This window comes from Rhinolophus ferrumequinum, chromosome 10 (genome assembly GCF_004115265.2).
Source record: "Rhinolophus ferrumequinum isolate MPI-CBG mRhiFer1 chromosome 10, mRhiFer1_v1.p, whole genome shotgun sequence".
NCBI lineage: Eukaryota > Metazoa > Chordata > Mammalia > Chiroptera > Rhinolophidae > Rhinolophus > Rhinolophus ferrumequinum.
In genome coordinates this window covers 13,053,382-13,072,736 of record NC_046293.1, presented here as the reverse complement: position 1 = coordinate 13,072,736, position 19,355 = coordinate 13,053,382, and the positions used below count along the sequence as shown (strand labels likewise).

At 43.6% G+C, this 19,355-nt stretch overlaps 1 protein-coding gene across 1 annotated transcript in view; it reads right to left on the bottom strand.

Annotated features, from left to right (window-relative positions):
* The window catches only part of BPIFC (BPI fold containing family C), a 31,920-nt gene extending 12,843 nt beyond the window's left edge, over window positions 1-19,077 (bottom strand). The window contains exons 1-11 of the mRNA XM_033117605.1: window positions 18,954-19,077; window positions 16,977-17,097; window positions 12,550-12,678; window positions 11,152-11,307; window positions 10,960-11,023; window positions 8,867-8,927; window positions 5,667-5,758; window positions 4,061-4,237; window positions 2,848-2,901; window positions 1,893-2,063; window positions 1,107-1,174 (exon numbers count right to left, since the gene is read on the bottom strand). Of these exons, the coding sequence (XP_032973496.1) occupies window positions 1,107-1,174; window positions 1,893-2,063; window positions 2,848-2,901; window positions 4,061-4,237; window positions 5,667-5,758; window positions 8,867-8,927; window positions 10,960-11,023; window positions 11,152-11,307; window positions 12,550-12,678; window positions 16,977-17,097; window positions 18,954-19,077 (1,217 nt within the window). The remainder of the gene's footprint in view (window positions 1-1,106; window positions 1,175-1,892; window positions 2,064-2,847; window positions 2,902-4,060; window positions 4,238-5,666; window positions 5,759-8,866; window positions 8,928-10,959; window positions 11,024-11,151; window positions 11,308-12,549; window positions 12,679-16,976; window positions 17,098-18,953) is intronic.
* Window positions 19,078-19,355: the final 278 nt, after the last annotated feature.

Here is a 19,355-nt window from a genome sequence, read left to right as displayed (position 1 = left end):
CAAATATATAAGGAACTCATACAACTCAACAACAACAACAAAAACAAACAATCCAATTAAAAAACAGGCAGAGGACCTGAATAGACATTTCTCCAAAGAGGACATACAAATGGCCAACAGGCATATGAAAAGATGCTCAACATCACTAATCATCAGAGAAATGCAAATAAAAACCACAATGAGATATCACCTCACACCAGTTAGAATGGCTATCATCAACAAGACAAACAGTAACGTGTTGGAGAGGCTGTGGAGAAAAAGGAACCCTCATACGCTGCTGGTGGGAATTCAGACTGGTGCAGCCACTAAAGAAGGCAGTGTGGAGGTTCCTCAAAAAATTACGAAGAGAATTACCATGTGACCCAGCAATCCTGCTCCTGGGTACATACTCAAAAATCTGAAAACATTTATCCATAAAGACATATGTGCTCCAATGTTCATTGCAGCTTTATTTACAGTGACCAAGACATGGAAACAACCAAAATGTCCTTCGACAGATGAATGGATAAAGAAGTTGTGGTATATATACACAATGGAATATTATTTGGCCATAAGAAAAGATAAAATAGGACCATTTGTGACAACATGGATGGATCTTTAGATTATAATGCTCAGCGAAATAAGTCAGACAGAAAAAGCAGAGAACCATATGATTTCACTGATATGTGGTATATAAAACTGAAAACACAAAAGAACAAGACAAACAAATAAAGAAACAAAAACTCATAGACACAGACAATAGTTTAGTGGTTACCAGAGGGTAAGGGGGAAGGGAGGTGGTAGATGAGGGAAAAGGGGGTCAAATATACCGTGACGGAAGGAGAACTGACTCTGGGTGGTGAACACACAATGCGATCTATGGATGATGTAATACAAAATTGTACTCCTAAAACCTATGTGACTTTACTAACAATTGTCATCCCCATACACTTTAATTAAAAAAAAAAAGAAAGAAATTATCTGGACTATTACAGAAGAAGTGGTTAAATGATTCATGTTCTATCCAAAGGTAACTTCACCTGTTCTGTTAATGTTCACTTTGTCTCTATGGTCTGTTGATTCACTTATGATGCAGGTTTTTTGACAATCAAATCAATTGATCTTACCTGTTCAGAGACAAGGAGCAGATCAGTCTTTGTCCCAAAATAACCAGGCCAACACTGGTACTAGCAACCTGCAGACAACAAAAGCATTCATCACTAAGAGGAGGGAATCTCTTTGGCCACAAATTGGCCACAAATATCATTTCCTATAGTGGAACCATCATAAGCTTCATGTTCCCTCTCATTCCAAGAGATATTGGAAAGAAATAACTCTGAAAACACTGTCTTTCTGGTAAGGAAACTAACTATAAAGACTTTTTGTTTGAGGATCTCCTTTAAATTATTTTTCTATTTTTTCCCAATCTCTCTTCTCCATGTACTGTGTGTGTGTGTGTGTTTGTGTGTGTGTGTGTGTGTGAGAGAGAGAGAGAGAGAGAGAGAGAGAGAGAGATTGCGTGTGTGTGTGTGTATGTGCGTTGTATTTTGCTTAGGTTCATTGTATTAGTCCCTTTCTATTGGATTGCATTTGGCCTTCATCTGCAAATACACCTGAATTCGACATTGATTGACTTATTTCAAGGAAAAAAGAAATTCAGCTATCACCGTAACTGAAGCAGAGGGAAGGGCACCCAAGAAGCGGAGAAGGGTGCAGAGCTCTAGACAACATCTGGAGGGATGAACTCTGGCTTCCCATACCTCTCCCCACTCCAGCCTCAACCCTGTCCTCACTCCTAATTGATGTATCAGTTCCCACCCCGCCAATCATGTAGTAGTCCACTGCTGCTCAGTGGTCCGCTGCAGGAACAGGGTTGGTACCCACAGGCTGCCCTTCCTTCCCCCATGACTTACAAAGTCCATGGAAACGATGGTTTCAACAGTTGAGTTCTCAGTCTCCGTGAGTATCATAATGGAGGCAGGGATGTCCAGGGTGAAGTTACCCGGTAGCAAACTGATCACGGGAGGCTCTGTTGCCATGATCCGAACCATGAAGGGCTGGGACAAGATGGAGATCTCTGCAAGCTGCCCACGTTCAGGGAAAGAAATGGAGACCGGGAGCCGTGGTCAATGAGGGGACATCACAAAATGGGGTTGGCCTGTGGTGATTAAATCTTATCCTCATGCAGTTAGAATAGAAAAGAAGCTCTTTAATAATAATAACGATAACATGCAAAAACACACATAATAACCGCTGACATTTGTCAAACACATACTGTGTGCCAGGCACCATGTCAGGGCTATCTGTGTCATCTCATCTAATCTTCACATAATCCCTGTGAGACAGGTCTCCCCATTACACAGGTGGAGAAAGTGAGTCTTAGAGAAGGGAAGTAATTTTCTCAAGGCTTCAGGTGAGTAAGTTGTAGAACTGGGATTCAATACTAGGTCTGGTTGACTGAAAAGCCAGGATGCGACAAGAGTGTGTATCTCTTTGTCCTCAAGGGCAATCCTGAGCCTTTCTGTACACGACTTCCAATATTCAGGTGCTATCAAGGCATGACATTAATAGTTACTGTACTCAAGTCACAAGGGTGGGTAGTATTCCTCCATTTCCCATTTAAGCTAATTATTTCAAGTGTGGGGGGACCTTGTGGAAGGACCAGATGATTTATCTTGTGAACTTAAAATGTCTTTAATAGTAACTTGTTCAGTAAATATTTGTGGATATTTGATTAAAAGAAAAAAAACCTCCTTAAGAATGGAAAGATACACTCAGGCTTGCACCACAAAGCAATATAAAAGTCTTCCCGAAGTAATTCCAATGAAACCAAATACACTACCAAAGAGTGAAGTCCCAACTACTTACCCGGGAGAGCACGTTGCCAATGCCTTGAGAGTTTCGAACCAAATGGCTGGAAATCTGGAAAATCAAGACCATCATGTCACTGTAAAGTTTTTAAATGGGGTTGTCTTTTCAGGGAAAATGTAACATTCCCTATAATTTTTATGAATCACGAAGCTGTTGCACCAAAAATGGTTTCGTGTTTGAAGGCAATCTATCATTTTATAGTCTAACCATAGGAAATCTGAGGCCCAGAGAAGTCAAGTGACTTGCCCAAAGTCACACAGGAACTTACATTCCTTTTGAGTAAGTGCCTTTTAACCTTGGGAACATTGTGTATATCAAACATGTATGAGCCACGTGTAAACATTCTACAGTGGTTAACAGAAAGTCTTGTCTTCTTGTCCTTATTTTCAGAGATTACTGAGACATAGAATGCGTAAGTAATTTATCTCCACGCATGGATGGTTTTCAAGTCTTGAAGCCAGAAGTGTCTAATTCTCAGCACTGCATGGTAGCTGGTGCTGCCACATGTAGCATTTTGACCATAAGGTTTATAAATAGTATAATTAAGATCTACAGAATTAAAAGATTCATAAAGGATGCTCGAGTCAACAATAAAAGTTGTTGGTTGACTGGCTAGAAAGAGTGCTCTCATAAAAAGAGGGGCATGGCAAAGAGAATCAATGAGTATCTGTATTATTTCTGGTCACTGGAGATAAATCAGTTGCAATTACTAACAGGAGAAATCTTTATATTGACATAACACAAGAAATAATAACAATAATGATCATCCACAACACTTGTAGAGTACTTACTTTGTGCTGGGCATTGGTCTGAATACTTTACATATATTTAAACCTCTTTAGTGCCCATATCAATCTAATGCATACAGAACTATTATTATACCCTTTTCCCAAAGGAGGAAACTCTGGCACAGAGAAATGAAATAAATCAACACTGCCCAAGGTCACAGGTAATAGGTGATGGCATTATTTAAGAGAAATCTACAACAGTGGCCCAGTATCATAAAAAACTGAAATTAGAACAACTGGAAACCCAACAACTCCTCAACTAACAACAACATTGATTTAACAACCCCTTCATTCATTGTACTGCTAAGAGTGACAGTCTGCAAAGGCCCAGGATAGAAACTAAAAAAACACAACTCATAATGGGATACTTATATGAGAGTAAATGTTGGTGTCAATCGTCATCATCCATTAAATCTTCTCACCTCTTTTGTGGAGAGAGTGACATTGAAAGCCCCACTTGTAAAATAAGCAAAGGATGCAGATTTAAAGAAATACTCGGAGATTCCAACGTAGAGCATAGAGTCACTGCGTTCTGGGAGCACAAAGGGCGCTGGGGAAAAGGGGGGGTCGGTGAGGTTTTCCAGTGGGTAGAATGTGCCCTGTGGGAAAACGGAGAGAGACCAGTGTATCAGGTGAAGACTCGAAAGTGCGGGACTAAAGTAGAGGGATCCTCTCGAGTGGGAATAAGGAAAACTCCAGAAATTCGGTAGGGAAGAAAAAATGATAAGGCCTTCTGACTCCTTGACTAGTGACCAGTCTCTAAGCTCTGAGGACGTCTTAGTATATATCTGGGTGTGTCTGTCCACCCTGGGTTGTAACCCAGTGAGAAGTTCCTTGTCCGTCCTTTTCTCAGAGAAAGCAAGGCAGGTGTTTTTAGCTGGAGGTGACAGCTCTGAATAGTTCTTGAGGTACCAGGTAGAGATGTCAAACCCTTGACCTTCGAAATCTGTAAGAGCTGAGCATCTGGGGTGTCATAGAAAGATTCAGAAGGACCCAGGACTCTAAATGGTTTAAAGCATTTCTGTGGCATTTCGTATATTGCCCTCATTAGCCATAGGGTGTTATTACACAACGGTGTCTTGTGTAACATTTAACTACTTTGAATGACTGAGTGATTGAAATATAAGCCAATATGCATTTTTAAAAACAACTGTATTAACTTTGGGACAAACCTAACGTAAGGACAGTTAATCACTGTTCCAGAATCAGCAGATACCATGTTCAGGTGCTAATGGCCCCAACAGACGTCAGTAGCCTCAGTTAAATTGACTAAGCTGAGCATTAGGAATAGAAGTATCAATATGTACAATTACTGACGTGTGAAGTTCTAATAAATGCAGACCACTCTACTTGCTGCCTCTTAGCTGCACACCTACTCCCAGAGTCAAAGACATCACGACAGTTCTCGTAAAGAAGACAGACATGGGTGGTGCAATCCAAATAATCAGTTACCAATCAAGAAAATGTTCAAGAGGCTTTTGAAAGAGCATAAACATGAGGGAATTGCTTGAAAGGAAATTAAATTATCTGAAGAGTATGTAGGTATATTTCCTCTGCTCGTAATATTTGTTCTCCAAATACAGTCATCCCTCTGTATCCACAGGTTCTGCATCTGTGGGTTCAATCAAGTGCAGGTTGAAAATACTCGGGAAAAAAAATTACGTTTTTGCTGACGCGCACTCTGTACTTAGGCCTGCGATGGTTGCGTCTGTACTGAGCATGTAAGGGCTTTTTTTCTTGTCATTATTCCCTAAACAATACAGCATAACAACTATTTACGTAGCATTTACATTGTAGAAGGTAGTATTGTGAGTAATCTAGAGATGATTTAAAGTAGATGGGAGGGTATGCGTAGGTTATACGCAAATACCATGCCATTTTATACAAGGGACTTGAGCATCTGAGGATATTGGTATCCGTGGGGGGTCCTGGAACCAATTCCCCATGGGGACCAAGGGACAGGTACCAAGGGACGACTGTGTTGACTGTTGATGGCCAGGATGAGAACTCAGATGATGACAAAGTTACCTTCAGATCCAGATCAACGTAGTTCTCAGTAATTTCTGGAGAACTGATCAGGGAATAATCCAGAATAGTATAGTTGTCAATCTTGGTTAACACTAAATAACAAAAAAAGCAAAAAGATTTATACCTTTAAAAGCATAAGCATAGTATAACATGATTAATGTCTATCCAGAACAAAATTTTAAATAAGTTAATAATTTTTAATTCTCTGCTGTTTAAAATAACAATTACCCTATTTCATAAGTAGGACATACTCACTTTTTAAATTCCAGGAAAATTAGATAAGTCAGAAGAAGAAAGTAAAAACCCTTCTTAATCATATTACCCTGAGAGAGAATTAAGTAAAATTTTGGTGTATACTCTTTTATTCTCTTTCTTCCTTTCTTTCTCTCTCTCTCTCTCTCTCTCAATCTCTCTCTCACACAGACACACACACACACACACACACACTCACACATAGTATATATAATTTTTAAAAAAAGAAAATTAGACAAAACGTCACTTACCAACATTAAGCCATATATACAAGGTTGGTATAATGACAGACTTTCAAGTTCTATGTCAAAGCCTCCTATGCAGTGAGAACTTTATTTTTTACAATGAGTCTGTATTACTGTTGTAATTAGAAATAATTTTGGAAAAGAAATATCGCGACAGACAGACAGGAATAAAATTCACTAAGTTGTAGAGGCCAAGGAAATTCTCGGGCACACTTCTACCATTTCAGGTCATTTTCTTGTACGATTATTTTCAGAGCAAAGCAGAAGTGCTGGGGACCAGGGAACAGTGGGTACGGTTTGCAGGAAGCGTGGATTTCAGGGTCTGAGACAGTTTGTACACGCGGTGGTACAGCGCTCGGTTTCTGACCTGGCCTGGGGCGCCGCTGTCCTGACCACCGCTGTGTGCTCTATGACATGAAGACTTTCTCCCTGGTCTAGAGGAAGGTAGAGGAGGCCCACACCTTCCCTTCTTGCATGTCATGTTGGGTTTATTCCATAGATCAAGATGGGAAACCAGAAGAGGTGAAGTGATTTGCCGAGGTGAGGGAGCCATACTACCCTATGTCACTACAGTTTTAAAAAGTGCTTTCAGATTCACAGTCGCAATGGATCCATCACCATGCTGGGAGAGAAGCAGGACTAGGACCACTGTACAAGTGAGAGGAGTGAGGCCCCAGAAGTACAGAAACTTGTCCAAGGCAAGCCAGGCCATGAGCACCCTCGGCTAGTACTTCCCTCACTACATCTTCTTTCTCTGTCCCTGCCTCCCTAGTCCATTAATTTTCTTTCATCCACCTGTATCCACTCATCTGTCCAGACACCCATGTCCTTTCATCCCTTCATCAGTCCAATTAGTGGGGATTAGGCACTGTGCTTGGTGCTGGGGTCACAGAGAAGAGTCAAAGTCCCTGCCCTCGTGGAACTCAGAGTCTGGAGGAGGGGACAACACATACACAGGAAATGATAATACCATGTAGTAAGACCAGATCTAAGACTGAGCTGCTGAGAGTCCTACTATAAACCTATTCTTACAGTCCTTTTCGTTTTGGTAAATGGGAACTGCATTCTTTCAAATCTCTAGTTGCTCACGGTAAGAACCTGGGGTCATCCTTGACTCCCCTAATGATGCACATTCAATGTGTCACCAAATATGTCTGTGTGTGCCTGTAAGGTACATCCAGAACCTGAACGTGTCACACCATCTTCCTCCAGGCCAGCTGCCCTCCTTGCTCGTGCGGGTCAGTGCTGCGCCTCTAAAACGTCTCCCTGCTTCCATCCTTACCCGCCCCCTGCTGCCTGTTATCAATAGACAGAAGTCAGAGTGATTTCTTAAAAATATAAATCAGATCATGTAAGCTTGCTCAGAACTCTCCAAAGGCTTCTTCTGTGAGACAAAGAGCCGGCTTTCGCAGTGACCTACAGAACCCTGAACGTTTAACCATCTGCTTTCCCCTCTCCGACCTCACCTCCGCTACTCCCCCGTCCCCCATTCCTTCTGCTCCCAATATGACCTCCTCACAGTTCTTCCAGCACATGTGGCAGGTTCCCACTTCAGGGCCTGTGAGCTTGCAGTTTCATTTACCTGGAATGTTCTTTGCCCAGATCTAGGAGTGGCTCACTCCCTACTTCATTCAGAGTTTTACACTAATGTCACCTGCTCAGTATCTAAAATGGAAAACCATCTAAAATGGAACCCCCTGGCCACACTATGTATTAAAACGAAAACCACACCCCAGTTCCTTCCCTGCTTTATTTTTCTTTTTATCACTCATCATCGATTTCACTTATTATCTTGCTCTCTGCCTCCTCCCAGTAGTCCCGTGAGGGCAGGGATTTCTGTCTCCTAGGCTGACTGCTGCATTCCAGCACCAAGTGTAGTACAGGGCTCCACACACCACTGGTGAAGGAACAGGTGGAGTGCAAAGGAAGAGGTACCGCCAAAGTATCATGTGGGTACAGAGGAGGGACTTTGGGGTGTGGGCATCAGATAAGATTTCTTGGCAGAGACTATGCCTGAGATGGGCCTTAAAAGATAAAGAGGAGTGAAAAAGACAAGGGATGGCTGAGGGGTAAGGAGAGGAAGGGACCGTATCTCTCATGGCTTTGGACACTGCTGGCAGAGAGACAGGCACTCGATGAGTATCCATTAAATGAATAAATGGATGAAGGGGAGAGAACGCTCTTCTAGGCAGAGGGGACAGCATGAGCAAAGACAAGAGGTGTGACGGCAGGAGAAGCGGTTTGATTGCTGGAGCAGAGCAAGGTGCAAGGTGAAGCAGAGAGAGGACCCAGAGCACGGAGGGCGGGTCCATAGGAAGGCATTTGTACTTGGTCCTGAAGGCAGTGAGGAGCCACGGAAAGGGTCAGAACCAGGACACAACCTGGTCCAGATTAGCATTAAGCATTCTCAAGAGGACGGATTTAGTGCCAGAGCCAGGATTCGAGCTTGCGCGAGTTTACTCCTCTGACCTGCATCTAGCCTCCCGAGGCCACGCCCTCCTGCAGAGAAGTTGGTTAGCAGCAGAGAAGAGCAGGTCCTACACCCACGCATGTCCTCCCACCCACCTTCCTGCGGCTCTCGTCTGCAGAGCGCACAGCAGACAGGAGAGCTGGTGCTGTACTGCGGGGAAAAGCAAACCTGGAGAGCTGTGGAGTTCCCAGGTGGGAAGAGAACCTCCCCGAAGAGACAGTTCTAGGACTCACCCTCCAGCATGCTGAGGTTGGCGTTCAGGGCTTCTACCTCACCCGTGATAATGGGACACAGCTGGCCATAAAAGGAATTAAAGAAAAAAAAAGCGGGTTACCATATTATACCTCTATTTATGGGCCCAGACCCTGCAGACAAAGGCCTACTGCTTAGGAGACATTCTCCTTTTGGGCACCAAGACTTTCTCTTGAATTAGTTGATGCCTATGGGCCTAAAGTTACGTATGTACGGGCGGCATGTCACTGAGGGCTGACTAAACTTCATAGCAACTGGGGCTACACCCAGGGAACCCCATAAAGGCGTGAATCCCTGACTTTTCTTTCTGTGGCATGACTGGACATGTGCCCCCGCCCATGCTGGTGCTGTCACACCTGGGCAACCTGCTGCCAGAATGGCTGTGCTCTTCTTCCCCTTTCTCGGCAGGGCCATGCTGCTGGGGGTAGTCAGAGCTGGGGCCTTTCCTTCCCCTCTGGGTTGGTTTGAGAGCCACTATATCAGACATCTATTTCTATCAGGACCCCTTTAGGAATTAGAAAATCTGTCTTGAATCCCACTCAAGCACATCTTCAGGAAGAAGATGGACCTGCCGTGTGCCAGGCATGCGCTAAGTAGGGTGGTGGTTCCTCGCAGAGGCTTGCGAGCCCGGCTGCCTGGGTTGGATCCCTTGGCAAGTTACCTGTACTCTCTGCCCTCAGTTTCCTCATCTGCAAAATGGGGATAATAATTATATTTACCTCATCAGGTTGTTGTGAGTACAAATGGAGGTGATTCGTGTAAAACTGCCCAGCTTGTAGTGAGCATTCAGTACATGTTAGCTGTTACTGTTTTAACCTCATTTCATCCTCACAGCAGCTCTGGGAGGTAGGCACTACTTTCCCCTATTTACAGATGAAAAGTGAGTTGCCAGGAGTTACCCCATTAGGATTTGAAATCTAATCTGACACAGCTGGACAACTGTGGTCTGAACAGTCTTTTCCTTTTCTAGCGGCACAGAGGGAATCCTAGAGGCAAAGCACCTATGATTTCTAAGTCATACCCAAACTCCAGGCAAGCTTAACCATTGGCTTCCTGTCAGAGGATGAAGAACCGTCCCTCGTTCTGAACAAAGGAGTGAGGCCCTTGAAGGTGGCAGCAGTATGTCCCAGTCACGCTTTAATATGCACAGCCACTGGCACTGAGCACATGTCAGGTGAGGATACAAAAGGCTGTGAAGCTTCAGAGTCCCTTGGCCAGCCGGGCCACCTCACTGGACAAGCTGCTGGGTGTTTCGGCATGCTGATTTCCTCACTACATTCATTAAGCACCTACTGCCTGCCAAGCACTGAGCCGAGCACGACAGAGAGGAAGACAGCCAGACACCATCCTTGCCCTTCTTTTCCAGGATGGAGTCTCCCTTCTTTCCCAGTCTCCCTCATCCTGCTCCTTGTCTCCCCCAAAATATGAGTCGGGGTTCAGGGAAGGTATGGTCAGGATTGAAAAGAAGGTCCACAGCCAATTCCGTCTTTTCCCTTTCTCAAACACTGACTTCTGGAATCTAAATACTTGTAGCGTTGGAAGCCATCTTAACTTCTACTGTTTCTACTGGCTGGAAATATCCTTTCTTCTTTCCCATTCCATACCTCTCCAAATCCTACCTATACTTCAAAGCCCAGTTCAAGTCCTGTATTCTCTAAAATATTCCGAGGATACTTCCAGGCCCTATTTAATTAATTTTTCCATTTCTCTGAACCCCTTCAATTCAATCTAATGATCATGGAAGTATGGACTAAATTCAAGTACTTATTCAAGCCTGAATTTGGTTTTCCTAAAAAGACAACAAGTTCATTCCTCATTCATATCCCTAACACACCCTAGCCTAGAGCCGAGCACACAGTAGGTGCACAATACATAAATGCTTACTGATTGCTTTTCCACCATGTGGCAAGAATTTGAGGGAGGGAACGCTGTAGGATGATGTTTTTAAAAATGCCTTGGATGGTGCCTAGCACACAGTAGGTGCTCAATAAAGATTTGCTAAGAATTAATTAAAACATGGCAGAACTACTGCTGGTGGCATTTTACTATGGTTGTGTAACTTCTAAAGACTTACCATTTCATTCATATTCTTTAAAATGGGTTTCTCCATAGGTTCAGCAAAGGAGTTATACAGGACACTAGGGAAAAAAGAAAAAAAGGGGGGGGGCTTACTCAGGAAACATACGCGCAGGTTATAAACCTCCCCTAGCTGCTGCCAAGAATCCAGCCCCCGACTGGCCACTGCCCATCTGATGCTCTCACTCACCTGAGTTCTCCAGAAAATGAGACATGGGCGTGGCTCACTTGGGCGTAGCAGTCTTGGAGCTCCAGGGTTGGGTGACCAAAGTCATTTCGGGCCAGGATAAGGATCCCGGTGAAGTAGACCCCAGAGAGAAACAGATCAGCTGCTCCTGTGTCTTGGCTGTTGGGAGAAAATATACAAGGTTGCCCAAGCCTCGGCCAGGGTAGACATGGGTGAGTTCTCTGATACCCGCAGATTCTAAGCTCCAGGAGGGCAGGAACGTGGTCACCTCTGGATTCCTGGCACCTACAACAGGTAGGAGCAGAGTAGGTGCTGACTGAATATTCACTGACCAAATGAAGTAATGAATGTGAATGGTGACAGCTTTAGGGACCTTGCAGTTATTTCGTCCTGAGTGGTCTGGCTCCTGTAGTGGTTGAATAAGTACTGCACACCATTTACACACAATGCTTGTTTGGAGAGAGAATATGGGGGGTAAAGTTGGCCACACTTTATTTAGGAGGGGCACAGATGGGGCAGTGAGTGACACTTAGATGTAGCCTGTGAACTCCTCGAGGGAGTGTGTGTGGGGGTTGTTTTTTATGTCCACGTCCCCAGGACTTAGAGCCTGACCTGACACAAAATAAGCACTTAACATATCACAGATGAGTCAATGAAGATATGAATGGATACATGGATCTATGTTACTTGTAGGAGAATATGTCATTTCTCTTCAGTCTACAAGAGTTCTTGGAGTTCTTGAGATGGGGATAAATGGTAAACAGTAGGCACTCAATAAATGGTTGCCGGATGATCAAGTGGATGCATGAATGTGTTATTCTGGGGCACCAACCAAGGCAGACCTAACCATGACACCCAGGACAGTGACTTGCACATAGTAGGTGGTCTGTAAGCATATCTTGACTTTGATCCCTCCTTTCTAAAGAAGAGTGCAAAGGCTTTTTGGTAGGAGAGACCTGGGCTCAAGCTGCTTATCATCCTCCAACCTCCTTATGAGGTAGGAAGGCTCCAGTTCCCATCAGAGGCCCCCACAGACAGAAAGTGTGTTGAACGACTGGCAAAGATCATACAGTAACTCAGATGTTGAGCACAAGCCCGTTTCTCCAACAGTCAGGGACTTCTGGCTCTTACGAAAATCGACTGTAAAGGACATTTTGATCAGTTGCTCTGCCTTTAAGGGAAGGATGATTTTCGGCCCCCTCCTCTCTCCCACCCCAGCGCAGATATTCTGATTTCAATCTTTCCTGGAAAAATGCTCTCGAGAAAGTTTGTCAATGGTTGAGGAAAGAAGCCTAACATCAAAAACATCCGCCAATGTATACACTTTGGAGTTTTGCACCAACCCCTATCCCCACCCCCACTCCCTCAGAACAGCGGCCTACTTTCCAGAGGAATACTCACAAAAGTGGAGACTTGACGTCCCAGTTTGTGCTGAGGTTGACAGAGCCATGGTTGGTCAGGGCCTTGATTCCCACCCCGGGCACAAAGGCTAACGAAGAATTCGGAAATGAAAAGGCATGGATTTTGATGCTGTAGAACATGAAAGAGAGGAGTTAGTGTGACTCCTCTAACACAGCTCTGAGTAAGGCAAAATCGGAAATGCAGTTTGGGAACTCCTGCTGGTGACTGAATTTCTTCCTCTGGAGGAGGAGGCTCAGGCCGGCAGGGCTGCCCCTGGGCACGGCCTTCTAATTCTCCTCCTATCCTTGGCTAAGGCTCCTTGTATCTAGTTGCGGAGGAAATGAACAAGTTTGGAAACAAATTGGCAAATAATCAATCTACATCTGTAGTTTCTTTAAAGACCAAAAGGTATGCTATTCGCCATCATTATTGTTTCCTTCAGCGGTTCCGGTGTTTCTAAATGGGGAGGGTGAAAGCATTTTGGAGGGGACAACTATTTTTTGTAGGATCGTCAAACACATTACATCGCAGGATATTTGGCATATGTGCCAACTAAATGCCAGTAGTGCGTCTCCCCCACAAGTCATTAGGGGAGTCAAAAGCGTGTCTGCCTCCTCTTCCCAAATGCCTTCTATGTGGACAGTATCTTCCATATTTGCAAAACTTATTTTAGAGCGTTACCTTCCCCTGAGTAGGATTCTCTGAGCTGTCAAACAAGTCACCAGGAGGCAGAGGTTGCACGGAATCACACAGGTAGATAAGCACACGTGTCATGGTTAGTTATTATGAACATTACTCCCTGCCAGGCACTGTGGTAAGCACTTGACATGTATTAGCTCATTTTAAGCCTCACAATAATCCTATGAGGCTGTTGCTGGTTTTGCAAACTGCAATTCAGCAATGAGAAGCATGGGCTGAAGTCATTGTTAAGTAGTAGAACCAGATCTGGAACCCTCTTCAATATGTCTTCAGACTGTGCTCTCAGACTAGGCTTTGCCAATTCATTATTGTGCAGAGGGCACTGGACTCGAAGCCAAGTTTTGTGCTAGCTATGCAACCTTGGGAAAGACACTTAACCTTTTTTAGTTACTCAGAGGAAGTGCTACTCACGGGTAGGTTGGGGAAACAAAATGAAATCCTCTGTGTATACTTGTTGCCCAGGAGAAAGGCATGGTTATGAACCCTGATTAGGAAAAATTTAAAACATAAATGTGATAGCTGGTAAGAAATGATTATTTGCCATCTCCTTTATTTTGCATCCTTTCCTACTTACTCTCTGTCACACCTCCTAAGTCCCACTGAGGGAAGAGGATTATTTGGAAATATTTTCATTATATAGGTCTAACCCACGCTTTGTAACTGCTGTGGAATATTCCAAGCTGTGGATATATCATTAAAAAAGTTAATAATTTCTTTGTTGGTGGACACAGGTTATTTCCAGTGTTTCTGTATTATAAACACTGCCACAGTAAACATCCTCCTCATACATGCAGTTTATGTGTGTTTCTCTAGAGAGGATGCTGAAAAACGGAATTGTTGGGTCAAAGGGCATGCATAAAAAAAAAATCCCGGCCGCCCGATGGCTCAGGCGGGTGGAGCTCCATGCTCCTAACTCTGAAGGCTGCCGGTTCAATTCCCACATGGGCCAGTGGGCTCTCAACCACAAGGTTGCCAGTTCGATTCCTCAAGTCCCGCAAGGGATGGTGGGCAGTGCCCCCTCAACTAAAGATTGAACACGGCACCTTGAGCTGAGCTGCCACTGAGCTCCCAGATGGCTCAGTTGGTTGGAGCGTGTCCTCTCAACCACAAGGTTGCAGGTTCGACTCCCGCAAGGGATGGTGGGCTGCGCCCCCTGCAACTAGCAACGGCAACTGAACCAGGAGCTGAGCTGCGCCCTCCACAACTGAGATTGAAAGGACAACAATTCGACTTGGAAAGAAGTCCTGGAAGTACACACTGTTCTCCAGTAAAGTCCTGTACCCCTTCCCCCTCCCCCCCAAAAAAATCCTTGTAAATCACCTTCTAAAATAACACTGTCCAATAGAAATATGATGTGAGCCACATACATAATTTAAAATTTTCTAATAACCACATTAAAAGAAGGGAAAGAAACATGAGACTAATTTTATTATTTTTAACTTCACCAAATATAGCTAAAATACTATAATTTCAGTATGTAATCAATATAAAAATTATTATATAAAATTATTAGATATTCTACTTTCATTTTTCAAAAATAAGTCTTGAAAATATGGTAGGTATTTTACACTCAATTTTCATCACAAATACTTGATCTGTATGTAGATTTGATAAAATTTGCTATTGAAAAAGTAAACTTACATACTCAGATTGTTCCAAGGATACTTAAAAGTTTCTCAGTAACCGAATTGAGTATCTAAATTAAAATTAAATTAACCTAAAATTAAGTCATATTTCAAGTGCTCAATAGCCACATATCACTAGTGGCTACTGTTTGGACAGCACAGGTCTAAAATTATTGTGCCAATTTATCCACTCCCCCTAGCAATTCTCCCGTTTCCCTTCATCTTCACTTACATTTGATATTATATGATTCACCCTGGGTTTTTCTACTGTGGCATTATCATCATTGTAATTAAAGAATTAATTTTGTAAATACGTATTGAATGTTCATCTTTCTCACTGGACATTAAGAGCACGGGACATATCTGTGACATTCACCACAATATCCTCTATGCCTAGAACAAAGCCTTAGTACGTAGTAGGTGATCAATAAATACTTGCTGAATGGCTGACTTTATCACAGAAAAGAGCATCTGCCAGGAACTTTCCCTAGATCGCTATCCCTCTTCCCCTATAAAACACTCTTCGTTTCATAAAATGTTATCCTTGACAGCGGGGAGATTGTTACTGCAAAGGGTTGCCGTAGCAGAGAGTTATCAGTGGATTGATAAAGCCCCGGGGCCAATTGTAAATCACAGAGAATTCCTTATAAAAGGTTGACTCTCTGCTAACCTTTAAGATCGAGCTCAAGACGGACGCCGACGTCGTCTCCCTACACTTCCTCTGGGGCTCTTGTTGGCAACTAGGGCAGAGGTTGCCAGTTGCTGTCTGAACATCCATTTCCCTCTCTTTCCCAGCAATTGTTCGAGATGACAACGTTGTCTGGTTGGAAAACTAATTTCCTGGTCTCCCTTGCTAATAATGTGGCCATATGACCACGCTCTGTCCGTTATCGTGTAGGCAGAATATTATTCGAGTGGAGCTTCAGGGCAAAAACAAAAAACCTCACTGAAGAGGAGACTAGCTGTAGCTCAACTTATGAGATTACCCGTGTGTTTTCCTCCTTCCAGGGGCCTGAAACATGGATTTGATCGCTGAGCTGCAGCGGCCATACTGGACCTTGAGACAATCTTGAGAATAGAAGCCAGAGCTAAGGATGGTGGAACAGAAAAATATAAGAAGGCTGGATACTGATGAAATCACATGACTTCCATAGGAATCCTCCACTGTTTCCTTTGAGCTTCTTATTCGTGAGACAAAAACGAATCCCTATTCCATATAAGCCATTGCAATTTTCTGTTATATTCAACTGAACATTATTCCTAATTAATACAATCTCAAAACTCTGGGCGCGGTGAAACAAGAATCTGAATCAATGTGGCAATTCCATTGTTATCATTATGGATATCAGCCAACATTTGTACAGCAGTTTCAGTTTCACACAGTATCTTCACATTTGTTTCATCACCTGATTTTTCCTGTTTACTGATTTGGACATGTCATTACTGTAACATGGTAGAAAAAAATGACAGCTGCCACCAGAATTCTTCTTAGGAAGAGAAGTTTGTTGGTTGGAAAACTACTTTGGAAAGCATTTAGAGTACAAAGGAAGACTCTGGTACCCCAGAGCGGATAGAATTGTTATGCAGGAGATCAGGGAAAGAAACTTCTGTTGCCCCAGAGGACGGAAGGTCTAGAGAGCAAGAGGGCAGAAGGCCACATGCCCTGTGACCTCTGAAATCCTGATGAAACAACATAAGAAAAAATTGCATGAGAGTCTATTTCTTTTTGAGACTGTGTTTGAATTCTGCATCTAGATTTCTGGGGGTGAGGATAACAATGGAATGAATACGAATTTCTTGTAGAATTCAAGGGGCAAGGTGGCCCCAGCTGACAACTGCGTTGAATTCTCATTTTAGGGAAGAGGCAAGGGCAGCAGGGCACCGAGATCCTGAGCAGACTGGCCGTCTACTCACAGACAGGGGTGCACACTCACCGTCCACTTCACAACCCCTTTCCTCGGGCCATTTATCTGATAAGCCTGTCACCAAAGGTTCATTGGCTTCTGTGCAGGTCCTGATGCCCCACCAGAACAGGTGGTGGCGTATCCCCAACCCTGCGGATTTAAAGATTAAATTCACTGCTAACAATGCTCTTTGACTTACTTGGAAAAATTGTAGTTCACGTACTCAACCTTCAGAAATTCAAGAGATTCAGAACCTTTTAAGTCTGGGATGTTTCTTTCCTTGACCATTTGCTCAATCACCTCCATCCCAGCTTGAACGCCTGTGGAGGAACCAAAGAAAGTGTTTACTGATCATAACAAAGACGATGATGGTGTAACGTCGTTAAACATACAAGTGAAATCTATTAAGGCATGCTCTCAGATACTTAGAAAACAGCACTCCTACAATACGAGTGTGATTACCCCTGCCTTACAGATGAAAACTCTGGTCCTCAGAGGGGCTAATGAAATTGCTCCAGACCCCAGAGCTAACAGCATGAGAGATTTTCATTATGTGGCCAGGCCCAAAGAAAGTTATCACAGGACAGTGTGATAGGAAAAGTGCAAAATATTATCATTATCCACATTTTACAGATGAAGAAACTGAGACTCAGAGAGGTTAATCCTCACCTAAGTAAGTCACCTAGCAAAGAACTGGGGGACCCGATAGTCAGATCTGGGCAGTTTGGCTCCAGAATCCATGTCTTATTGTAGCCAGTTCCAGAAAGTAATTCCACATTCACCCCCACCCCCACAACCTCCAGATCCTTTAAGGCCAGGAATTGTTGGCCTGAGGTCTATGGACCTTTGGCAACTCTTGAACTCCCGAAATCCTAATAAGAACTGTGAATGGGTGTGCAAGTGCATATGTATCTCATTTTTCAGAGAAGAGGGGCCACATTTTCATCAGATGCTCAAAAGATCCCAGGACTACAAAAAGATTAGAAACCACTGCTTTTTATTCAGGAATAGATCTGTGTTGATGTGGTAGCGGCACAGAACACGTTTCTCTGAGTTCGTGGAGAAAAAGAGGCCTCCGCCACATGAAAGAGCTCGAGCATGGTAGCTCACAGAGTAATACACTCTCATTACACGTAGTAATGAAGAGGGACCTTCTCACTTTATCCTTCTCAAGGAGGAAGCTTTGCCTTTACCCCTGACTTTGCAGCTTACGCTCCTTTCCACTTATTCTATCCTTGTTGGAGATAAAGAAGAGCAGATTTTATCCTCTGTGATACTATGAATAATACTGCAATATGGGGATGGAAACATAGAATGTGAAGGATGTCAGGAGGGAACCAAAGGCATGTAGGTGGAATCCTAACATTATTACTTACTTGCTTGTGTGACCCTGCAATTGCAGAGAGCTGTCCCTCACTTCTTTCATCTGTAACATGGGACATTCGTGAATATCAACCCATATTCAGCGAACCTTAAGCAAAAATTTACAAGAGAAAAATAGGCCCGTATACTTTGATTTTGCAGTCCCTTTCTGCTACATAGTCTGCCCTCACCCCAATTTAGCCCAAAGAAAATCTCAGTCCAACATTTTCCTCTCCCTTGTGTTTATAAATACCTCTAAAGGTGTTCTTCATCTTTCAGCATCTCAGACTCCTTTGCGCATCTAATGAGGGTTTGGAGCCTCGCTCAACAAAGATGCACAATCATCATGCCCATCAAATTTTACACCCAATTTTTGGGGACTCTAAGTTTCTTTAGAAATTAAACCCTTTTTGAAATTCTAAGGTATTATTTTTACCCCAAATTTCCCTTCCTCTATCCTATAATGCATTGTCCTTTAGAGCTGAGATGTTCACTGTGTGTATGCATGTTTGTGTGTGTGTGGAGAGAGAGAGAGAGAGAGAGAGAGAGAGAGAGAGAGAGAGAGAGGGAGGGAGAGAGAGAAAGAGAGAGAGAGAATGAATCTGTGGCTGTGCTTGGATATGCCTACTGTCAAGGTGATTATTTTTTAGGCAATACTTTCCCACTTTCTTCCCAGCCATCTTGGCAGAATCTGCAGAAGGGACGGCACCGTGGAGTTTGTGTCAGTCATAACAGCTCAGTATGAGCTCCTGGGTTTGCGTCGGACTCCACCTAAGGGGGCCCGCAGCCTGGCCTTTGAAGGCATCCAACTCACCATAGTCCAGAGCTCGCTGAGTAGCCCTCGCCTTGATTCCAGGGTAAATGGTCTGAGCAGATGAGATGATGACATTCCACAGGAGGAAACATCCCCAGAGGATTTGGTCCATCTTTGTATTCATCTGCAATTAAATAACATTTATGGTTCCTTTATTATTCTTGACTTTCTCATTGGTCAATTCCATCCAGCATTTCTAGGCTTTCTCGTTTCCATTGCTCACTTCTAGAACTTACTCACTCACTCCATCCATCCATCCATCCATCCATCCATCCATCCCTCCCTCCATCCATCCATCCATGCAGTAATCATTTATTGAACACGCCAGAAGCTTCTAGGTGCTAAGGGTGTAGAGATGACCTATATGTGGCCCCTGACTTCCGCTTCCCACAGACGAGTGGG